At 44.5% G+C, this 23229-nt stretch overlaps 2 protein-coding genes across 2 annotated transcripts in view; one reads left to right on the top strand and one right to left on the bottom strand.

Moving 5' to 3' along the window:
* Nucleotides 1–6164: 6164 nt before the first annotated feature.
* On the top strand, nucleotides 6165–15913 carry stx4 (syntaxin 4). Its single transcript, XM_056297188.1, has 10 exons — nucleotides 6165–6347; nucleotides 6734–6838; nucleotides 7321–7420; nucleotides 7953–8027; nucleotides 8359–8429; nucleotides 9303–9411; nucleotides 13184–13257; nucleotides 13823–13960; nucleotides 14057–14167; nucleotides 14328–15913. The coding sequence occupies exons 1-10, from the start codon at nucleotides 6318–6320 to the stop codon at nucleotides 14406–14408; spliced, it is 894 nt and encodes a 297-aa protein (XP_056153163.1). The 5' UTR covers nucleotides 6165–6317; the 3' UTR covers nucleotides 14409–15913.
* A 1818-nt stretch (nucleotides 15914–17731) lies between these two features.
* srcap (Snf2-related CREBBP activator protein) overlaps nucleotides 17732–23229 on the bottom strand; it is a 92762-nt gene continuing 87264 nt past the window's right edge. Inside the window, exons 30-31 of the mRNA XM_056296720.1 lie at nucleotides 23006–23089; nucleotides 17732–22732 (exon numbers count right to left, since the gene is read on the bottom strand). Coding sequence (XP_056152695.1) covers nucleotides 17732–22732; nucleotides 23006–23089 — 5085 coding nt within the window. The remainder of the gene's footprint in view (nucleotides 22733–23005; nucleotides 23090–23229) is intronic.

The raw sequence follows: 23229 nt of genomic DNA, 5'->3' as shown, positions 1-23229 counted from the left end.
TTTCCTCGTCCGTCACTGAAGATTAGAAACCCGTTTTCCCCAACATCCCTGCAAAACACGTTTTGCTTCTCTCAATTCCGTCCTCTCTTGCGCGTTCTTCGGCTTTCTTTGCTGACCTGGCGCCAAAACTGAACCCCAATACAGATGTCTTGGTCCCACTTTCCAGGAAGAAACATCCTTGATGTCTAATTATCTCTCCACAAGCCCACTGCTGAGACAAACAGTCTCTTAATTTTTATAGCCCTTGCGTGGCCCCGCTACACAGAGAGCACGGTCAAGACAAAAATGTGAATGAAAACATGAACTATAAATAAACAGCAAAATAGTGTCTGGGCCAAAAGAGGATTAGGGGCCTGTCCCCTTCCCAACCTCCCCACCCGCCCACAGACAGTCACACATTTTCATTCAGTCACAGTTTACGCAGCATTACGAGGGATTAATGATGCAGGCTCGGGGTTTTGGAGATGTGTTTAACTGTGTTAGAGCCCCTATGGGCTTACATGCTCAGCTAGAATGACACTCGTTCAAACATTTGTCTAAAGGCAAAATTCGGGAAAATTGTCACACGTGTGTGTTTTCCCCGTGGTGCAGGGCTGTAAGAGCACAAAGCCCTTTTGTAAAATTGCAAATTACAGCGGAGGAAAAGCAAAACAGAGTGTTCAACATCCGCCTGTTATTTGAGTTGCACAATGTTGGTCACTTCCCGTGCAGGATGTTTGAAAGCCGAGAGCTGATGTTCTTGATTAATTCAAAGTGACAACGACAATTAGATTGCCAGGCTCAATTACAGGGCTCAATCCTGATCCAACCACTTTGTTTGGTCAAGATGAAACAGGTTTGGCGTCAGAGACTTGGTTTCCTGCCCTTCCTTTGTGGGATTACCGGACTGCCGCTCTTTGGGGTCCTTCTCGTTCACCTGATCTGGATAGCATGGTGATCTGCTGCATCTCTATGAGGCTATGGCTGTATTTTAACTTCATATATCCCGGTAGGTCGCTGGTTTGCAACCTTTATATTTGACTTGACACTGCTTTCCTTGGTCGGATGTCCCGTTTCTCACTCTCAGAAGATTTATTTTCATTAAGTAAAGGTTAGACAGAAAAATTATGATGTGTGACTAAAAACGTCACTTGGGGAAAAAATTTGGCTTGAAAATCCTTCTTTATCCTTGATTTGAAACCATCAGGGAAATCTGTAGGGAAGATTATTTTGTATACTCATTATGTTTATATATTTGAAATATCTTGGCATACATAAAACCATTTAAAAGTTCAGATAGCCCCTTCCCAATGGGCCAGGTTATCTCCCCCCCCACATCTGAGCATTCCTGTTGCCTCTAGGCACTCCAGATTGTATGGCTTACGGTGGAGGGGAGGAGTGCGTGTGCGTGCACGTGTGTGTGTGTAGGTGGGGTGTTGCGTGTTTTCACAACACGAACCTGATGCTGCCCTGCCTAAAAACAAACCAGGTAATAGTGGCCGCCAAGGAAGGTCATGGAAACATCCAGAATTACATCTGTGGTGAGCAGTCGGGGGTGATGTTGAGCCCCACCCCCCACCCCCACCCCCCCAAATATGACTAATTGGCCCGGCTGTTCTGCTTCTTAGAGTGCAGGTTATAGCTCATCACTGAGTAGTTACGCCTCAGTGGGCTCCTGTGCCTCAGCTCTCAAACAAACAAGGGATGCAAACAAGCACCTGTGCCAGCTTACGTGCATGCACACACACACACACACACACACACACACACACACACACACACACATACACACACACACACACACACACACACACACACACACACACACACACACACACACACACACACACACACACACACACACACACACACACACACACACACACACACACACACACCCCTAAGAACAACTGCTTTGATTCAGGCACAGGGAGAGCGTGTCTCTTGTCCCTTAGAGATCCTGCAGGGCACATTTCCAGTGACTTCCAGCAGTCTTTCAGCACTGGGTAAATGACCATCGAGGTTTCCTGTTAGCCCTACCATGTCCACTCTGCTGAGCACTAGAAAGAATAAAACCTTTTTCATTGATCAGTGCCTGTATCAGCTCCTCTCCCTGATGCCTCCGAGTGTGTGAGTAGCTCCTGGATAGATAGCATGGCACAAAATCCTCTTGGTGTGCCAACTTTACCAGTTGCCGCTGTCAGCCAACCAAAGCAAACATTCCCTATTACAGCACACTTAAAAGCAGCACCTGGGAACCAAAACAAGTTCTTCTGGTTGACGACCTGATAAATCAATGCTCGGATTTTGACAGGTCCTGTTTGGGGAAGATGAGTGAGATGTTGTGCTGTTTTTTTTCCTTCTTCTGTGTCAGGGTTATGCAATAGTCAGAAAGGATGAAAAGAGACTTTATCCCGGTCACCGAGGGGACGGTGTTGACATGTGACATTAGCTTTCAGTTACGAGGTAAGGGTGGGGTTGACTAATAGACACAGCAACAAAGACACCACACTTGACTCCTATCGGGAACAGAGTTGGAGTTTCACTTCTTAAACTAGACCCCCCCACCCCCCACCCCTCCATTACGATAAGGTGGAGAACATGTTTTGAACACTAGTGCCCTTCTGATACACAGCTGCAACAACCAGGGCCTCATTCATGAAATTGCTAAGGTGTGGGTCTCTTGTTGCACTTTGAAAAAAGAAGCACAAACGGGTGGTGGAGACTCGATGGGTGATGATGGGGTGATGAAAATTCAGTTTTGATCTATTACACCTGCACTCATTACACACACACACACACACACACACACACACACACACACACACACACACACACACACACACACACACACACAAGCAATATATTCCTTTTAACAATGGTCAGGAATAGCGGGGTACGCTCAGCTGTTGTGTTAGCATGCTACTCTGCTCGGGTACCATATAGCTTCATATGGTCTCTCCTCATTTGTGCGCGGATGCGCGCTCGTCTCTGACCAGTCAGCTGTGCTCAGTCAATCATACCATTGTTAATAATGCAACTGACACAACCAGGGTAAGCAAATACATGATACAAGGCAGAGAAAACTGGCGGCAACCGTGCCTTAATATGAAAATAAAGGGCAACATATGAGGGCGAATAGTCGACAAATTCACGTTTTAGCTGTTCGGGTCATCGCAAGGCATAATGCAGCCACCTCTCTCTCTCTCTCTCTCTCTCTCTCTCTCTCTCTCTCTCTCTCTCTCTCTCTCTCTCTCTCTCTCTCTCTCTCTCTCTCTCTCTCTCTCTCTCTCTCTCTCTCTCTCTCTCTCTCTCTCTCTCTGGCTATCTATCTGTCTCTCTCTCTGGCTATCTGTCTTGAGTGAAACCATCTCTGATAATTTTGCTCTTACCTGCCCACTGTTTGGTTGGCGAGCTGTCGCATTCGATTGAATTGCTTCTTCATCTCGAGTATCTCTGCGTTAACACCGACGGGCGAAGCAGCTCCACATATCTCATTGACAACAAGTCAGCTCTCCAAAGAAATGGCAGACAAGAAGCGCTGATCTTTAAGCATCCGGGTGTTACATCGCTACAGGGATTCTCCAAAGAAAGAGAAAAACACGAGCTAATGTCTCGTCATTTTGCGGTCTCGCTCACTTCTCTGCAAAAGATGCTGGGACCAATTCCTCCCCCGTGCAGAGTGACAGCTCGGGACACAACGGTCTTTAGCGGTGCATTGTGGGAAATGGAGTTTCAACCACTGCGCGTACGGTCTTTATGTCGATTCAGCTTATATATATCGTAAACGACGGCCCTTATAGTTTATCTAAGACCGATTGGATGATTACAAAGACTACGTGTCTATTGTCTGAAATATCACAAAAGCATCAGCGTCGCTATTATTGCGTTTTTACTACTGCAAAGTTCTGCAAAACAAAAACGGCTCTGGCGGTAGATAATTTCATTTATCGGGACAAATATCATTGTGTTTTGCTGGTTATGTCTGACAAGAGTTTGATATTGACAGTGTGGACGGTATTGACTAAAATGATTCTATGCGAGGTACAACGAAGCTTAGTACAGGCAAACAGCGTCATCGTGTGGCTATGAGAGTGGAATGTATTAGGCCGCATCATTTTACACAGTTTGTGTGTTTTTAAATGAAGTCAACGCAACAGCATGAAACAGTGAAATGCGCCAAACTACAATGAACCAACCCACAGCGACATTGGCTAGTCAGGTGCGGATGGAATTAGTCGTTAAGGAGATATACTCAGAAATACAAAGTACTACATTGAGTCAAAATATGGAGAAACACAAAATATGGGCATTTTAGAACGGAGGTCGACTAAACAAGACCAGGTCAATTCGCAAGAGAACTTAATTTAATTGCAAGTATACATATATATAGTATCTAATTAATTATCTGTTAACTCCCCCTCCTCTTTCATCTGTTTCTATCTGCGACGATATTGCACTAATAATATTACAGCGCAAACACGCCCGTGCCCCTTGTTTTGCATTTGATTTTTATTATCCACGTGGCAACGTATTGTAGCGAATTCGGGGGACAACGCAACCACAGGAACTGCCGCGGCCGGGAAGCGAACCCGTGTCGCCCGCACCGCAGGAGGCATCGCCAACCGCTCGACTAAAAGGTCAGACCCGCCGGCCGGCGGCCAACGTGTCTACTTATCCATGCACGTTACAGTATAAATCGTGGCTTTGCGCCAAGAACACAGGTTCAACGTCATCCTTAATCTCATCAAGTTTAGCAAGAAATGTTTGACCCGGCAACCTGTATATGCGAATGATTTCGGTCTCAGCTAATCAAAAAAAGTGACAATCTCCTTTGAAACGTCCGCACACGAGCACGCCTGGCATGACGTTGCCTTCGTCTGGGCTACGATCACTGCTGCCATGACGACTGGAAAGTCTGGGCGTCACTTACCACCAACTCTCTCAAGTCGCACATATTGTTCACTCTAACTGCATGTGGCTCTTAGCGCCGGTGTTTTGCAGAGGCTCGTTTGCATAGAAAGGGGCCACTTTTGCGCCAGATGTTGAGTATTTCTCTGACTTGTACTACAAGTTACAACGTCTTGGTGCAACGCGCTCTCTTTTATTACGTCTCTTACGCTGGTGTGTGCCCTCCGGCAATAGTCACATGTAAATGTGTTATTCTTACCAATAGATGTTAGTAATCGACCATGAATCACAATATATGACCCTATGTATATTATCTAATTTAAATACGTGCGAATAGCACGGGAGCACCGACACGCTATTTGCTTGGCAGCGCAGTTAGGGGTGCATTTTCCCCTTTGCGGGTGTTTAGGGGATTAAACGGTTCCATTTTTCTTCTTATATGTGCAGGTTCAGCGGCTCCAAAAGGCCCGCAAACCTTTAGTGACTTCGCCAATGAATGTTCTGTCAGTGATTATTATTTGGAGTGCTCTAACTGTGCGCTTTTTTTTCTTTTCTAACTGCGCTTTGCCTCTTGCCTCTCTGTGCTCGGCCGACGATCGTGTAACTTCAGTGACGTTATTGGTCAACTTATCCACTGGCCCAGTCGTGTCAAACATGGTCACTCAGTCAGCCAGCCAGTCAGTCAGTCAGTGACATTTCTGTGAATGTTCTCATTCATCCAGGTCATGGTTATCCAAAGGAATTGAATCAAGTGCAACTGGACTTGGGTTAATCAGTGAAGACGTTTCGCCTCTCATCCAAGAGGCTTCATCAGTTCGTGCCTTTCTGTCTAGCTTGACTAGCTTGGTCTAGTCAGAAAGGCACGAACTGATGAAGCCTCTTGGATGAGAGGCGAAACGTCTTCACGGATATATACCAAGTCCAGTTGCATTTGATTCAATTCCTTTGGTCAGTGACATTCCTCGTGACTTTCTCGTTTGTAAGGTTGGCTCGCCACCAGCATCTGTCTGCGGACTGCAAGACAGGGTGTCTCGTACAAGACACGCCTCCATAATGCAAAAAAACGCCCATTTCCCCCCTCTAAGGTTGGGAGATTACTTTCAAGTTACTCCCCTAACACGTTCCGCCCGCCTTGCAGTCCGCTGGTCCAGTCCAGCCAAAAATGATCGTATCGCCTTAATGCATTTACACTCCACTGAGGCAGGTGGCGATAAAGTACAATCAACGAATAGGTCAAACGGTTAAAAGTACAATAGAAGAAAAAATGTAGTTATTTTACTTGTTGAATGACATCAGATAAAAGAGTAGAGTTTTTTGTTGTTGTTTTTGTTTGCTTTTTTGTGCAAGTCTTTACGTTCTCTGACATACTGTTGCTTCGTTTTTTTATACCTTTGTGACAATTTCCCCTGGTTCCGTCTTCTTGGAAAATGAGGGACCGAACCAAAGAACTAGGAAACGTGAGTTATAAGGAAAATGGCTAACGTTAGCACTAGCCGGCTAGCCCCGCTAACTGAAAGTTAGCTTGAACTTCTTACATGAAGTTAGGTATATTTCTATCAGTGTTTTGTTTTTTTGTTTTTGTTTTTTACAGATCTGCGATGTGATAGGAAATTACATTCTGTTAATTTGACAATATTCACAAATTTGCATACTTTGATTTCTATTCCATAGCACTGTATACTTCCGTTACTATCATTTTGTCAGTTTTCATCAGGATTTTCCAGGCCGGGGTAGGGCTACTCAGTTCTGCTTTTCATTGAAAACACAAGTGTCTTTTGCCATGAGACGTAACACGTATATTTCTAATGTGCACATGTACTTCCTTATGTGTTATTGGCTGCAGAATGCCGAGTGCTCAGACGAGGATGAGGAGGGTAGGGCACTGATGATCAAGCCTGGAGCTTCCTCACCCAAAGAAGAGAAGGACAATGAAACATTTTTCAGAAAAGTAAAACTGCCCTACAGATCCTTAAACTAACATTTATCCTTTGGTAAAATTTTTCACATCTGTTGCATTTGCACGCTTTGCTGACATCCTTTTGAAGATGTATGATAACAGAGTTTGGCAGCAGAATTCACTCCTCAGAAAGAGATGACACAAAAATTGCTGCATCTTCAAATGTGGAAAGGTAGAAATAGGATTTACAAATTGTTGATGTTGTAAATACAGATGATGGTCAGATGGTCCTCTGATATGTTGTGGCAACAGTTTGTTGTGTCAAGATATGTGGCCCCGCCCCCTCTCTTATCTCTTTGTAGTTGAAGTTCTAAACTGCTATTCACATGGGTAAAACTGTAAAGGTATTGCTAAACTTTCATGGGTGCAGTAATGGCATATGCTGTGTTTTCATGTAGATATCTGAGGCAATACATGTGGTAGGTGAAGGCAATAACTGCTGGTTTTCTGTAAACACTACAATGTTCCTTCAGGTGCAGGAAATTCATGAGGGACTGGAAAATCTCAAAAGAAAGGTGTCAGACCTTGAGAACAAACAGAAAACTGTGCTGGGTGTCGCACTACCAGAGGATAGTAAGTGGTTAGCTATATTAACAGTATTATCTTTAGCTCAGAATTTTGGAATAACATTCAGGTATAGGTGACGCTCATATTCTTGAGTATAAGTGCAAAACCTGCCCAATAGCCACTCTTAAGCTTATCAAATTGAAAGGCCAAATTAATTCAGAATGATGATGTCTTATATGGCACTGCACAAATATTAACTGTGAAATTTACATTAATTATTACTGCAGTTTCCAAACTGTAAAGGACAGCAATTTATTCCCTGAGAAAATGGTGTATTTCCTGTTGTACTGCTGAGCAGAATCTTTGCCGATAAATGAAAATGCATCTTTTTTTAGAATTCCTAATTTATTCAGATGGAACACATTAAATGCATTGGTATCTTTCTCGCTGTCTCTCTCATACACACACACACACACACACACACACACACACACACACACACACACACACACACACACACACACACACACACACACACACACACACACACACACAGCCACTCATGGTTTGCTGACAAAGGGTTTTTCTCTTGGTTAAGATATGAAGAAGGAGCTTCAGACATTTCGAGAGGAGATCAAAACTATAGCAAATCAAATCCAGAAGAAACTGAAAGGTGAGCATTGCAACATGAGAAGGTATTTTCGCCAATATGATGGGTAGAAATTAAGAAAATGTCTTGCTCTGGGTTTATAAGGGTGAGGTAAGGTGTTTGCACCACTCCAGATCCCACTTAGCACTTTAATGACACCAGTATTGGGATGGTGACTGGTGATCATTGGGGAGATATGTCTTTGCTTTGATAGTGCCATTGTTTAGGAAATGACACAGTCTTGCTGTCAAGTTCAATTCCTGCTGGGCGCTTCGGATGTCATTGCTCATCCGCTTTTGTTCAGTCAGCTGAGTAACATTCATTATTACGATTATTACTTGTTAATTTTTTTCAGCCATTGAACCCAAGAAGGGAGATGATGAGGGCAAATACATACCCATAATCGTGAGGATGCAGCGGACACAGGTTGAGCATGTCAATTTTGTCACTTTCATGTTTTAATACCTTGATATGATGTTCTCCTCATATCCAACAGGTTGCTTTTACTTCCATTGAAGACATAACTCATGGATAAAAACAAAACAAATTCAAGGTTGCTTTTACATCCATTGAAGACATAACTTGTAGATCAAAACAAATTCAAAGAACTTTACAATCGCTTTCAAAATTTAAAATTCACATCAATATTCCTTCATACTAATCAAATATAACACATTCAGACTTCATTTAAATATGTTTTAAATGTCCCCAGGGCGTCCGGGTAGCGTCTGTTGCGTTGCCTACCAACACGGGGATCGCTGGTTCGAATCCCCGTGTTACCTCCGACTTGGTCGGGCGTCCCTACAGACACAATTGGCCGTGTCTGTGGGTGGGAAGCCGGATGTGGGTATGAGTCCTGGTCGCTGCACTAGTGCCTCCTCTGGTCGGTCAGGGCACCTGTTCGGGGGGGAGGGGGAACTGGGGGGAATAGCGTGATCCTTCCACGCACGTTCCCCTGGCAAAACTCCTCACTGTCAGGTGAAAAGAAGCGGCTGGCAACTCTACATGTATCGGAGGAGGCATGTGGTAGTCTGCAGCCCTCCCCGGATTGGCAGAGGGGGTGGAGCAGCGACCGAGATGGCTCGAAAAATAGGGTAATTACCAAAGTACAATTGGGAGAAAAGGGCAGGGGGTGTTTTAAATGTCATACATGTTGTTGAGTCCTTGTGTAAGGATGGCTGTCAGTTGAAAATCCAAGCCTATTTTTCAGCTTTTTGTGGTATAGTTGCCACTCTGTCTACGTTGTGATGCCAATGTGAGCCCTTCTTTTTTTCCCCTTGACTCCCTCTTCGTCTCTAGCATGGAGTCTTGTCCAGAGAGTTTGTGGAGTTAATGGGTCACTGCAACACCATCCAGGCTCAGTACAGAGATCGTAATGTGGAGAGGATACAGAGGCAACTCAAAATCAGTAAGTTTGTAGGGCAGTTATTGTCATATTTTATTTGGAGTGTTTTTTCCCAGATTCAGAAAAACTCAAAAACCTTGAAATTAACTCATTTACACACACACATTTACATAGACTTGAAGTACTAGCTCTTGGAAGGGTGGGAGCAGAGAAACAAAAAAAAAGAAAGCAGAAAAATGTTTTGCGAGGCTTGACATGAAAAGAAAGAAAATGGGGGAAAAATGTCACCCTTTCAAGAATAATGTAAAACTGAACAAGCCAGTGTTCAGCCCCTACGAGTCTCCCTCTATGGATCGTATCATTTTTCCTCCTACTATGAACTGCTTGCAACATTTTAGTGAAATGTGCTCTTATAAGCCTTGTGCCTACTGAACACATAATGAAATGACTGATTTCCTGCACTTTTCAAGTAAAAGCACACAAATCACTCAATATGGAATGACCGCATCTAATTGCAGTATTTGTGGTCCTGGTAGGAATTGAACCCCTAAATTTAGGCAATATCAGTTAGGGTTGGGTACAGAAACTTGATGTACCACGAAGGCACTGGCTCCCATACAACTGATATACACTCACTGGCCACTTTATTAGGTACACCTTGCTAGTACCGGGTTGGACCCCCTTTTGCCTTCAGAACTGCCTTAATCCTTCGTGGCATAGATTCAACAAGGTACTGGAAACATTCCTCAGAGAGTTTGGTCCATATTGACATGATAGCATCACGCAGTTGCTGCAGATTTGTCGGCTGCACATCCATGATGCGAATCTCCCGGTCCACCACATCCCAAAGGTGCTCTATTGGATTGAGATCTGGTGACTGCGGAGGCCATTTGAGTACAGTGAACTCATTGTCATGTTCAAGAAACCAGTCTGAGATGATTCGAGCTTTATGACATGGCGCGTTATCCTGCTGGAAGTAGCCATCAGAAGATGGGAACACTGTGGTCATAAAGGGATGGACATGGTCAGCAACAATACTCAGGTAGGCTGTGGCATTGACACGATGCTCAATTGGTACTAAGGGGCCCAAAGTGTGCCAAGAAAATATCCCCCACACCATTATACCACCAGCCTGAACCGTTGATACAAGGCAAGATGGATCCATGCTTTCATGTTGTTGACGCCAAATTCTGACCCTACCATCCGAATGTCGCAGCAGAAATCGAGACTCATCAGACCAGGCAACATTTTTCCAATCTTCTATTGTCCAATTTTGGTGAGCCTGTGTGAATTGTAGCCTCAGTTTCCTGTTCTTAGCTGACAGGAGTGGCACCCGGTGTGGTCTTCTGCTGCTGTAGCCCATCTGCCTCAAGGTTCGACGTGTTGTGCGTTCAGAGATACTCTTCTGCATACCTCAGTTCTAATGAGTGGTTATTCGAGTTACTGTTGCCTTTTTATCAGCTTGAACCAGTCTGGCCATTCACCTCTGACCTCTGGCATCAACAAGGCATTTTCGCCCACAGAACTGCCGCTCACTGGATATTTTCTCTTTTTTGGACCATTCTCTGTAAACCCTAGAGATGGTTGTGCGTGAAAATCCCAGTAGATCAGCAGTTTCTGAAATACTCAGACCAGCCCGTCTGGCACCAACAACCATGCCACGTTCAAAGTCACTTAAATCTCCTTTCTTCCCCATTCTGATGCTCGGTTTGAACTGCAGCAGATCGTCTTGACCATGTCTACATGCCTAAATGCATTGAGTTGCTGCCATGTGATTGGCTAATTAGAAATTTGCGTTAACGAGCAGTTGGACAGGTGTGCCTAATAAAGTCGCTGGTGAGTGTATATCAGACCAAAATGCAACACAGATTTCGGTGCCTCATTATGATGCTAAAATGGTGCCTGAGCTGCCGGTTGAAATATCTGCTCACTGTTTTCCACTATCATCTGGTGCTCTGAAACAGACGTTACAGGCAACAAGAGCGTTGGTTTTTGCACTCACCTAAGACCCTGTTGCACGCCTTCACTTAACATTCACTTGCTCTGTTGACAATAAGTGACTGCAGGTGCCATGAAGCTAGCTAACATGTTAAACTTGATCAAAATGCCTAAAGCAGAGTGGTGAAATGTCTGGCTGTATCTTACCCAAAAAGATTCTAACAATGGGACATGCAACAGTAATTTGAATTTAAATGATTTGTGTTTATTTATTATAAATGTAATTACAACAGTTATAAAAGAGTTAACGTTGTTCAGTTTCTTTGCCTTGGCAATAAAAAAGACATTCTTTAAGTTTTAATTTTCTCTTTATTTTGAAGAAAATATTACTTCAGGCAACATTTATTTATTAAGACTTAAACACTTCAGTTTTTTTCCCCTAGCCATCGGGACTCTGAATTCCTCCCTGTAGTCCCCTCCTTACACACCATTGGCATAAATACCACCATTCACCTAATTGTTATGCGTGATATGTTTATTTCTGTTATTTTGTAACTGTATTGTTCGTGATAATATGTGGAGTGTCTGTTTTATGTATTGTGCTGCAGAGTTTGTGTACCAAAAACAAATTCCACTGGCCTTGGTTGTGTGGCTAATAAAACAGTCTAATCAAACTTAGGCACCGGTATTTAGGCACCGGTATTGCTTTCTTTATTTTATTATGTCTTTTTTACATATATTTTTATAATCATATGTGTCACTTATTTTATATTGCATTTTAAGCTTGTGCAGCACTTTGGTTCAACTGTGTTTGTTTTAAATGTGCTATATAAATAAACTTGACTTGACGTGAAGAAATATTGTTTTAGCAGCAGTATCACACACTTTTTTTTTTAACAATACCCATCCCTCGGGCATCTGGGTAGTGTGGCGGTCTATTCCGTTGCCTACCAACACGGGGATCGCCGGTTGTTTGTGTTGCCTCTGGCGTGATTGGGTATCCTTACAGACACAATTGGCCGTGTCTGCAGGTAGGAAGCTGGATGTGGATATGTGTCCAAGTCGCTGCACTAACACCTCCTCTGTCAGTTGGGGCACCTGTTCGGGGGGGACTGGGAAGGAATAGCGTGATCTTCCCATGCACTACGTCCCCCTGGCGAAACTCCTCACTGTAAGGTGAAAAGAAGCGGCTGGCGACTCCACATGTATCAGAGGAAGCATGTGGTAGTCTGCAGCCCTCCCCGGATCAGCAGAGGAGGTGGAGCAGTGACTGGGATGGCTCGGAGAGTGGGGCAATTGGCCAAATGCAACTGGGGAGGAAAAAAAGGGGGGGGGGGTCCAAAAAGAAAAACAAATCAATACCCATCCCTACTGTCAGTGCAGTGTTCAAGGTGTATGCTGCCATAACATAAGGTGCTTTACTGACTGAGCTACACAAGACCAAGATAGAAAACACATATCTACACTACTGCTGTGTGTCGACCGGAACCCTCTTTCAAAGAAATGGGTAAAAATGTGAACGCTTGAGTAGCGCTGTGTGAACAGTGGGTGATCAGTGCTGAGAAGAGATGCTTGATAGTCGATGTTATGCAAGAAAAGGTTTCCTGACTAAAGAAGTGTTCCTCCTGTTTCCTCTTTATTCATATTGTGATAATACACATACAAAATGTCAAATAAATGGGGTGTTTTCTGTTACTAGCACTATTGATTCATTTTCATTACTTTTACTTCTATGTGCTTTGCCAAAGTAAATATAGCTGTCATTTCCTGAATAGGTAAAGCTGCCATGTCAATTTGTGTTTTCAAACAGTATAGTAGTTGCATTTTCTTTGACTTGTTTTCTAAGTCAGAACATCCAGTATTGAAAACAAAGATGATATATACCCTTTTCCTTTAGCTGGCTCCAATGTAACCGATGAAGAGTTGGACGTAATGCTTGAAAGTGGACATACAGATGTGTTCACGCAAAATGTGAGTGCACTTTTCAAGGCTGTTTACTGAGTTACTTTCTAGAAGTAACCATAATGCAAACTGCTAACTCACTAAAGTGCCACAAGTGCATTTTCCATTGTTAAAAAAGATGTTTAATCAACCAGCATTCTGCTACCCACTATACAATGCTTTAAAATGTCATTGTTAATCCACGTATCTCTTCAGTCCAAATAATCCCAGCTGTTTTCATGACTTTTATGCACAAATACACTCAATAAGAGCAGCTACTGCTGTTATTGCCATCACAAGTTACTAAAATTGCATCAATTGAATGATCAGATGTTTTGTAGTCTCTTCTTTTCGCTCTAACTGGACCACAACCTGGGTAAGCATGGCAAAGAAATTGGATGTGCTGACCCGAAATCCTCAATAGTGTGGCTATGCCTGACAGCGTAGACCCCATGATTATTCCATTAGCTTTTCATGTTCTCCAGCTTCATTAGATGTTACCTCAGAGCTTGATTGTTTGTGTGTTTTTCATAAGCATGTGACCGGCACTTAATGCATTTCAGCTAATCCGTGCTCTCTGCACTGCTGTATGCAGATTTTGATTGATGCTAAAGCCACCAAGCAGGCGCTGAATGAGATTGAGTCACGGCATGACGAGATCCTGAAACTAGAGAAGAGCATCAAGGACCTGCATGAAATGTTCCTTTACCTGGCTATGGAGGTGGAGGCACAGGTAAGGCTGCTTGAAAGTAAATGTTTGGTTTCTTTGTTTTTCAGGGTTTTGTTTTGTTTTGGGGGGGTTTTTTACTCTAAAATGTGTCCCATGCAGGGAGAGATGGTCGATCGTATTGAAGCAAACATCGTACAGTCTTCTGACTATGTGGTGAAGGCAAGGGCAGACACAGAGAAGGCCGTCACCTATCAGCAGAAAGCACGCAAGGTATAATTTGGATTATTACAATTCAATTTGTTTCGTTTTTATATATATATATATATATATATATATATATATATATATATATATATATATATATATATATATATATACCTGGTCCATTTTGATGTAATCTGTTTGACATATTTCTCTCCTTTTGATACAGAAAAAAATTTGGATTGCAGTATGTCTTGCCATCCTCCTCCTTATTGTAGTCGTCTCGTTGATCGCCACCTTCAGCAGCTGAGACTCACTGATGTGAGTGGCTCTCAGTGGGGATGACAGATGCACATTATGGGCCCAGAATCGTCTTTCATGTAAAAAGTAACAATGCATACAACCCCACAAGGTGTAGTTAAATTGAATCAATAGATGTTACAATTCATTGTTGTCTTCCCTTTGCCTGTTTCATCTTGCAGCATTGCCCCCTCTAATCCCACCCCCTGTCCGGCTGTTGGACATTTTTTAAAGAGATGGCCTCTCTGTCTGTTCTGACTTTTATAACTAACACCTGCTCACAGACCAGCATATAGTGATGCACACACACATAAACAACTGCAATCTCGACCATGCTTGTTAAGAGGTAACACTGCTGAACATCATGGATTCTGTCAGATCCTGGTCTTCAGCTGCACTGTAAGATCGAAAGGCTTTGTGAGTTGTGTCAATTTGTGACTATATTTTGCTGTAACCCATGCAAGTGTCTATGAGTGACAAAGAATGCAGTATTGGAAACTGACACTGAACTGGCGCTGATCATACTGTACTCAGGAAAACTGCTTAATTCTTAGTACATTGTTTATAAATGAATTGCAGAAGTTAACGTTATAGAGTAGGGCTTTTTTAAACATAGACTAATATAATTGTACATTGTCAATATATTTTGAGTAATTAAGGCATATTCTAAGCAATTTGATTAAAAACTTGAACTATATGAACTGCATTGTGTAAGCAATGTAAATGGAGGAACTTGTGTGATATTAATGGCCTCTGAAATTATAACTTTTTTTTTAAGACTCCGTTTAAGGTGTTGGAGCACTGCAATGACTGGCCCCCATATTTTGTTTGACTTCCACACGTTTGTAATTTTAACATTGTTGTGAACGCTGTGTGAATAGTTCTGCCACAGCAGTGATTCGGGATAGAATCCTCAAGTTTCATAATGGTGCCTTGTCTCGCATTTAACGTCTCGTGTCAGTGGACGGTCCAAAGGCTAAGCTGAAATGATCACATTAGTGCACTAATATATTGTCAAGAAGGGATGGAGTGCACTGCAATGTTTGTGTGATGTTCTGCTTCAAGAGCACACTTGTTACCATTAATTTCAGCATATACATATTCAAATTCCAGCATTTATGTTTGAGCCTCCATGCTGTATCCTTGTCTTATGCAAATTACCCACACTTTGAATCTTATTAATTTTCTTCTCCGGACATTTTGTAAAAGCTTGTACATTGGTTCCCGGGTTTCCAGTTTGTTAGCATTCCACATTAAAATGATGGGGCTCTAAGCTGACCAGAGAACCTTCTTTAAGGAGAGTCAAACACAAATGTAAACAAGATTCATAATGTCTCTTGTCCTATTTGCCATTTTTCCTTTGGATGTTGGAAGGCTGGGATGTCTGCACCGCTAATTTTGGCTGTCGATAAGGATGAAGGGCAGAGCAGTGAGAACTTTGCTACTGTGTATTATGGCTATCGAATTTTGTATCAAACTCATTTTAATGTAGAATTGTTTTAAAATAAAATATTGCCGTGTTCTATATGGCCTGTCCCTTATCTCTTTAAACACTAGACATTAGGTGGATACTGTGAAGTCATCGGCAGGGGTCAGATTCATTATTTGCTTTTAAAATGCTGCCAATTTTCTAAAAGCAGAATTCTTTTCTTCAGTTTGAAGATGGATGAGGGCCAGTTCAGTTTGAGGGCTTGTTCATGTTCCCAACATTAATTTTCGTGTCTGAAACTTGTAATGATGCTGCCCCTTTGAAACCTGATATACCAGCAGATATGGCATTAATATCAAGGCTATCCCTTTCTTCCAAGAACAAACAAAACAAAAAAATGTTGGTCTTTTATTCAACTGTCATTTTATCTTTAATTTTTTTTTCAAGTAAAACAAGTTGGAATTACAAGGGAACAAAGGAATGTAAAAATGAAAAATCAAAATAAGACCACCATAAACTACTCGTCCCATCAAGTGACACCCCGCCCAAAATAGTTTTGACAAATGCAAATCCAAAAGTGAATCAACAATTTACAGTTATCTGGAACTGTACCAGTATTTTTATTCACATATTTTGTCCAGGTTCTTTACATGAAAGAGCAATGAAGAAATGGCAACAGTAAAAATTGTGAAAAAAAAAAGTAATTTGGTAGCACAGATGCACGGGGTGTTTTTTTTTTTCCAGGGAGAAGTTAAATAACTATAAAGTTTTTCCACACCCCAGCTTCAGGTGCTTCACAAGGCAAACCAGGGTTCAAACCCACTTAGCCAAACAGGCACTCTTGTTCTCAAAAACAATGATTCATTGCCATCCATTTAGGTGGTGGATAAATTGACTTTGGAAAGGTGAAGACAACCAAATCATGATTCTGCTGCTCCATTACTGTGTTGCAAGCAAAAAGGTGTAGTGTCTTGGAGACGAGGTTACAAAGCACAGACAGACTTGTATTTAGAGCTTCAGAGATACATTGTGAGGTACCAGGAACATGGTAATTGATTGAAGTTGATGTAAAAATACCACAATGCACTCGAAAGCTGCGGGCCACTGATTAGATGTGCAAATGAGAAAAGCAAGGCTGGATTTAAAATGAAAGGTCCAGTGGACAGGAAATTACATGGGGGCCCAAGCAAACGCAAGCTCCAGCATAGTGCAGCAAAGATCACATTTACAGATCTGTTCTCTTCCTAATACCCTGGAAGAAATAATAAAATATCCATAACTTATCAACTGACTACAAAGAAACAGAACAGCTGACAAAATTTTCAGAACCCAACTGTCTAAAACCTTCAACTTACAATACAACTGGTCACTCAAATGGGTTTTTTTTGAATGTCACACAAATGATTTTCATTTATAATCCTTACAGGGGGCGCATTCTAATCCCATTTTAAACATATAAGTTTCCAGTCTTTTAAGTGATTACAGTACATAGTGTGAACTAAAAACAACTTTCCTTTATCTCTTACACCTTTATACCTCCAAAGTCCCAAGGGTTGCATTCAAGACTGTCTGTGTGACGTCCCCCGATCAGAACTCACCATCAACCATTGTGTGGCCACGACAATGGTGGGACACCCCCCCCCCCCAACTCGGTCCAGCATCCCTGAGCCTTCCCCCATCAGACAATGACTGAGCTGGTGAGGGGATCAGCTCCAACTGGAAGGGGAGAGGGCCCAAGAGGCAGAGAGGTCCATTGCCTGTGCAGCACTCATTAATTCTCTTGCATTTGTTAGAGTGCAGACAGAGCAACAACCTTGGAAGTCATGTCATGCACTCCCGCAGTGCTCTGTGCAAACCCTCTCCCCCTTCTTTCTATTGATTTTTTTTTTCCTTTAGTCCTCCCATCACGTTTTGTTGTGACGATGCTGGCCAGAGGAGGAGCGTGTGCTTGCAGCTGGTGACCTGGCTTGCACTGCTGCCAATGCCGCAACACTGCGCAGCACCCTGTCTGGTGTCCCCTCATTTCCTGAACTGCTGCCCACTTCCTGTGAGAGCCGCTGAGATCGCCTGTTGTCCTTTCGACTCTCCTGTGCCTGGCCTTCCCTCCTGTCCCTGTGTTTTGCCCTCTCTGAACTGCGGTCCCGTTCACGCTCAGAGGAGGTTGCCCGGGAGTGGGACTCTCGGGGCCCTGTGCTCTGAGAGCAGACGCTGGGGGTGCGTTGGCTGCTGTTGCTGCTGCTCCGACTTCTGCTGCTGCGCCCACCATTATCACCCTCACAGTCACTGCTGATGCTGCTGCAGGCGCTTTGGCCCCGGGATGATGGCGCCTCTCCCTCTGCTTCTTTTCCCTCTTCTTTCTTCTTATTCCCCCTCTCCTTTTCTTTGTCCCTTTCCTCTGGTTTGCCCCGCTTGTACTCTCTCGCTAATGGTGGGACAAGAGAACCGGGGCACTGTCTGGTAGAGCGGGAAATGGAGCGGCTAGACTGAGCTGGCATGGAGGGTTTGCTACTACTAAATTTGTTGTTACTGAGGTTTACAGAGTTGGTCTGAGGGGAGGTCTGTATGTTTTTGCTTTTAGGCTTTTGGCTCTTGTCAGATGAAGCGGGGGAGGTCACTGTGGTCTTGGCCCCTGAATCTTTCCGAGTGGTGTGGCCAGGGGTGTCCACTCTGCCCTTCATGGCTAATAGCTTGGCTGCTGCATTGAGTGCAGAGCACCTTTTCCCCAGAACCTCTGGTTCAGGCGGTGCAGAGGGTACACTGTTTGTTTGTGGTTTGCTATCTGGTGTTGGCTGAGATCCTGCAGATTTCCTGGTGATTCGAACAGAAGATGTGTCACTGCCAGATTCTCCGCCTGTGGATGTGGTGTTGTTTCTGTCAATGTTCTGCACTGTCCTCCTCCTGTGCCTATTGCACTCGCCTTCCTGTTCCTGGTCCTGTAGCCTGTGCTTTGCTGAGCGGGTCAGCCGGCGCTCCTTCCTGTTCTCAGAGTTATCAGATTCAGAGGAGGAAGAGGAAGACCTAGAACGTCTTTTCTGAGAGGTGGATGAGATCTCTTCTTTGCCCTCCCCTCTCTTCTCCCCATCCTCCTCTTTCTCCAGCTGAGAGGTGACATCCACTCGCCTTCTTTTGGGTGGATGCCTGTTCTCATAAGTCCGCTTGTGGTGGGCATGACGGGTGAGGGTAGAAGTGGAGCACTCAGAGGAGGCTGAAGAGGAGCGAGCTGACTCCTGACTACTCTGACGGCTGAGTGGCCTTTTCTGACTGAGTTCTTTCTCATCTCCAATGCTCTCCTCAATCTCCTGGTGCTCAGCTTCTGCTTTTTTAGCAGCCACTTGAGTTTTGGAGTCAGAGAGAGCAGGAGCCACTGCAGAGTCTTTGGCCTCTGGCAAACTCTCCACTTTTCTCTTTTTGGGCTGAGATTTATCGATCTCCTGCTTTTTGTCTTGCCCCTCTGTCCCACTATCAGATTTAACCTGCACATCTACCTCCATGTCCATTACCTGCTGAGAGTCTTCATTAGGTGCATGCTTTTTCTGTGTTGACTCCTTCTCCAAGCCACTGGAGGGAGCAGGTGTAGAAACCTTGGGCAGGGGCTGTTTTTCCCCTGTAGTCAACACCCCTTGTGGGACCTCAGTGGTAGTTGAGTTGAGTACCGAAGAGGGTGTGACTGTAAGGCTGTGTGTGCCGGATTCATGAGAAACAGTCTTGGTTGTACTAACTGTAGATGATACCTCCAAGGATAAAGGGACAATGGTTCTAACAGGGGAGGATTTAGCTACGGTGATGGTGTTTGTTGGGACCGTGGTAGCATTAATGTTAGACGTTGATGGGGTTGATGTAGTGGCTGTAGTCATTGTAACTGTGGCTACAGCACCACTTGTAGCAGATGTTACTGAAAATGTGGTTGTTGCTATGACGGTCTTTACCGTGGATGTCAGAGTAGTTGTTATAACTTGTTTGGAAGGTGTCATTTCAACAGTCCTTGTTGAGGCTGGAGGGGTTGTTTCTCTGACCCCCTCTGTTGGGGCCAATGTAGTTGCAGTAACAGCCTTTGCTGAGGCTGTACTAGTTATGGTGGCAGACTTTGTTGGAACAGGGGAGGGAGCTGTGGAGGCAACTACAATGGACTTTTCTAAGGAAGTGGTGGTTGGTGTGACAGTCATCATTGGGGCTTGTGTAATTGCTGTGACAGTCTTTGCTGTTGAAGAAATTGTGATTAGTTTTGCAGGGGCTTTGGTGGTTGTTATAGTAGTCCTTGGTGGGCCTGTGGTCAATTCTGTGACTTCATTCACTGAGGATGAAGAAGAAGCTGCTGCCACACTCTTTAGAGGTGCTGATGTAGCAGAAACTGACTTGGCTGAAGTTGTGGTAGAAACTAGGACAGACTTTTCTTGGGTTGATGTAGTTGCTTTAACTGTTTTTAAAGAAGTTGTTAGAGTTACTGCTGCAACAGGAGAAGAAGTTGAACCTGGTTTAGCTAAAGCTGTACTTGGGGTCGATGTGGTTTGTGCAAGAGTGATTGTGACAGGGTTTGGAGTACGGGGTTCTGCAGGGGGGTGAATACAGTCAGGGGGGTTATTCTTCACAATAGTAGTTGATGTTGTAGGAGCAAGTTTTGCTGAAGCAGTGGTAAGTGGTAAAAGGTTTGTTGTTTCTGCAGTAGTGGCAGGAGCTGGTATTATTACGGCCGAGACTCCAGTGGTACAGGGTGCTTCAGGGGATGATTTAGAGAGTACAGTGGATGCTGGTTTGGTAACTGTGGCAGTTTTGGTCGGTGCCAGGATGGTTGTTTTTTCTGTGGGAGGAGCTGTAAGTTTGGACTCTACATGAACTCCAGAATCTGCAGAAGCCCCAAGTGTTGGTTTTCCAGCTGGGACAGTTGTTGAAATTGTGGTTGCAGCAGGAAGTTGTACTACAAAAGCTGTGGTATTTGGGCTATCAGTGACTGGAACAGTAGCTGGAGTAGGAAGAGAAGTAGAGGGTGCAGAGGAGACATGGGCTGATGTTGTGGCTGGGCCTGGAATCGAAGCTGAACTAGCAACTTGGGCAGAAGCTGATGAGGGGACTGCTGTGGGAAGTGCTGTGGCAGGTGGAGGGGGTGTAGGTATTTTGGTTTGACATATTTTAGGGCTAGAGGCTTGGGCTGAGGTTGGTGTTGAAGCCTGGTCTGTGGCTGATGTGCAGCCTTGGGATGGATTTGGAGTGGTAGCTAGAAATTGGGCAGGTACTGTCGTCTTTGTGATAGCTTCCTCAGCTGTGGCAGATAAGGAGGGTTCAACAGTGCTAACAACAGCTGCTCTAAGAGGCTGGGACTCGGGAATAGTGGAGAGAGGCAGGACCCGTGGCTCTGTGTTAGCATCAACAGACTCAGACTTGTGGGCAGCAGTCTTTGTTGGTGGGTCAGATACACCACCAGTTGTCATGGAAGCGGCATTATTAGCACTCTGTTCTGCACCAACAGCATCTGAACCTGCTGTCATATCTTTGCGGGGTCGACCTCTCTTGCGTTTTGGGGAGAGACGGGGACTCACCTCTTCAATGATAGAAATGGGTTGGGCTGGAGGAGATACAAGACGTTCAGGCTCTGGCAGCCTTTGAGGAATTTTAGGGGGCCGACCCCGCTTTCTTTTGACTGGTGCTATGATGGAATTTACATTGGGCTCTGTAGAGGTGGTGTCTTTACCAGGTGGTATGTCCACTTTCCTGGATTGGTTCCCTCCCCTGCCCCTACCCAGATGCTGCTGTTGGTGCTCCCCAAGCTGGGCGGCCATGCGGGACTCTGTTTCCAGCCTACGTCGTACAGGAAGATTCCTCAGGACGGGCATATCAGGAGAAAGATGTGGTGGGGAGTATGGGGGATAGCCCCTGACAGGTTGAGGGAGTGCAGGGAGATTAGGGTTGGAGTCTTGGTCCTGAACCAATTTAGAGAGGGTCCCTTTAGTTTTGCTGTCAGGACTCTGAGACATAGAGTCTCTACTTGGTTCATCAGTGGAACTGCCCATGTGCTCCTCTGTCATCGTCTCCTCTGAGGAGCCTTGGCCTCCTGTGCCGCTACCTCTCCGTCTTATTCTCCTGGGCTCCTTCTCCTCTACAACAGTAACCAGCCGCCCTGGGAGCTTCCGCAGGACTTTGGCAGATGGTGAGTCTTCCGACAGGCCTCGGAGAACTTCACCGTCAGCACTCTGGCGCTTGCGTGGTGAGCGGGAGCTGGCCAAAGGGGGAGAGAGTGAGCCCTGCTCTTTGCTGTCATCATCTCTGGCCTGAGCTGAATACAGCTGGTGGTCCACTGGACAGGTGGACTCTGGTGACAGTATAGTCAGTCCACTTTCCTGTTCATTCTCTCTCTCTGCTCTCCTGGCAGACCTGCTGTCTGTCTCCCCAACAGTTTGTGGTTTCCCCCCGGGGGGAGAGGTGGAAGCGTTGGAAGGCACTGGGCTGGGGAGAGAGCGACTGGGCAGAGTCCTGGTTTTGACGTTTTGGTGATCTCGGGCAGGAGAAGAAGCTTTAGAGGGCTTTGGGAAATCTTGGATTTTGGATGATGTCTTGGGGTGGTCTGAGCGGGCTGGCGCAGCAGTGGTGCTTGAGCTGGTGGCTGTGAACGCTGCAGAGGTGTCTTTGGCAGCTCCTCGTCCTCTAAGACCAAAGCGGAGTCTCTCAGGCACTTCTCTGAGGGTGGGAGGATTGGGTTCAGGTTCAGGTGAGGCCCCACGTAGCCTACAGCTGGACCTTGTGGAAGTAGCGCTCTTGTCCTTGGGTTTACGGCCACGGCGGGCTGGAGTGGGCTGAACAGGCTCCACAGAGGCTGGTGATGAGAAATCATCATCATCATCCTCAGATGAAGCATGGAGCTTCAAGCCCTCCTCCTTGGCCTGATCCAGACCCTTCCTGGCAGCCTCCACTTGCTCCTATTCATGCGTGCACACATGCATGCACACACACAGACAATGCACACAGGACAGAATTTGTATGACATTTTCACAAAACTGACATAAGCCTAATTAACATTTCAGAAAAAAATATATTTTCAGTTCAATGTTTTAGCCTTTTGTAGATGAGCTAAATTTTTATTTGTATTTGGTTTAATGATTGGGGATTTGTTATTACATTCATTATTAAACTGTTTAACGACAGATGTTTTATTTAACGTAACTCTGTAAATGGTGAAGATGTGATCTTACCTCTGCTTGCTTTAGCTCTTCTTTGCACACATCCTCTAATGAAGCCTCTAGGAAGTTCATAGCATAGCGCTCAATGGGAGTCAGCTAGCGGGAGGCAGAGGCAGATAATTTAGAGCTAATGTGGACTAGCAAGACAGTCTTAAATACAATTTCCATTTTACCTCAATTGCTTCTCTTAGCAGTAAAGAACAAGCATTTCTTGAAATTGAAAGTACTATGGCCAT

Source organism: Lampris incognitus, chromosome 17 (genome assembly GCF_029633865.1).
Source record: "Lampris incognitus isolate fLamInc1 chromosome 17, fLamInc1.hap2, whole genome shotgun sequence".
Lineage (NCBI taxonomy): Eukaryota > Metazoa > Chordata > Actinopteri > Lampriformes > Lampridae > Lampris > Lampris incognitus.
The sequence above is the reverse complement of the archived record's forward strand: the minus strand, read 5'-3'. Positions and strand labels throughout refer to the sequence as shown.

What these genes read in the sequence shown, in the direction of transcription:
- stx4 (XM_056297188.1), top strand. Translation starts at nt 6,318, where the DNA reads ATGAGGGACCGAACCAAAGAACTAGGAAAC. An exon ending in CTATGGAGGTGGAGGCACAG is followed by an intron (nt 13,961 to 14,056) that starts GTAAGGCTGCTT and finishes TGTCCCATGCAG; the next exon opens with GGAGAGATGGTCGATCGTAT. An exon ending in ATCAGCAGAAAGCACGCAAG is followed by an intron (nt 14,168 to 14,327) that starts GTATAATTTGGA and finishes CTTTTGATACAG; the next exon opens with AAAAAAATTTGGATTGCAGT.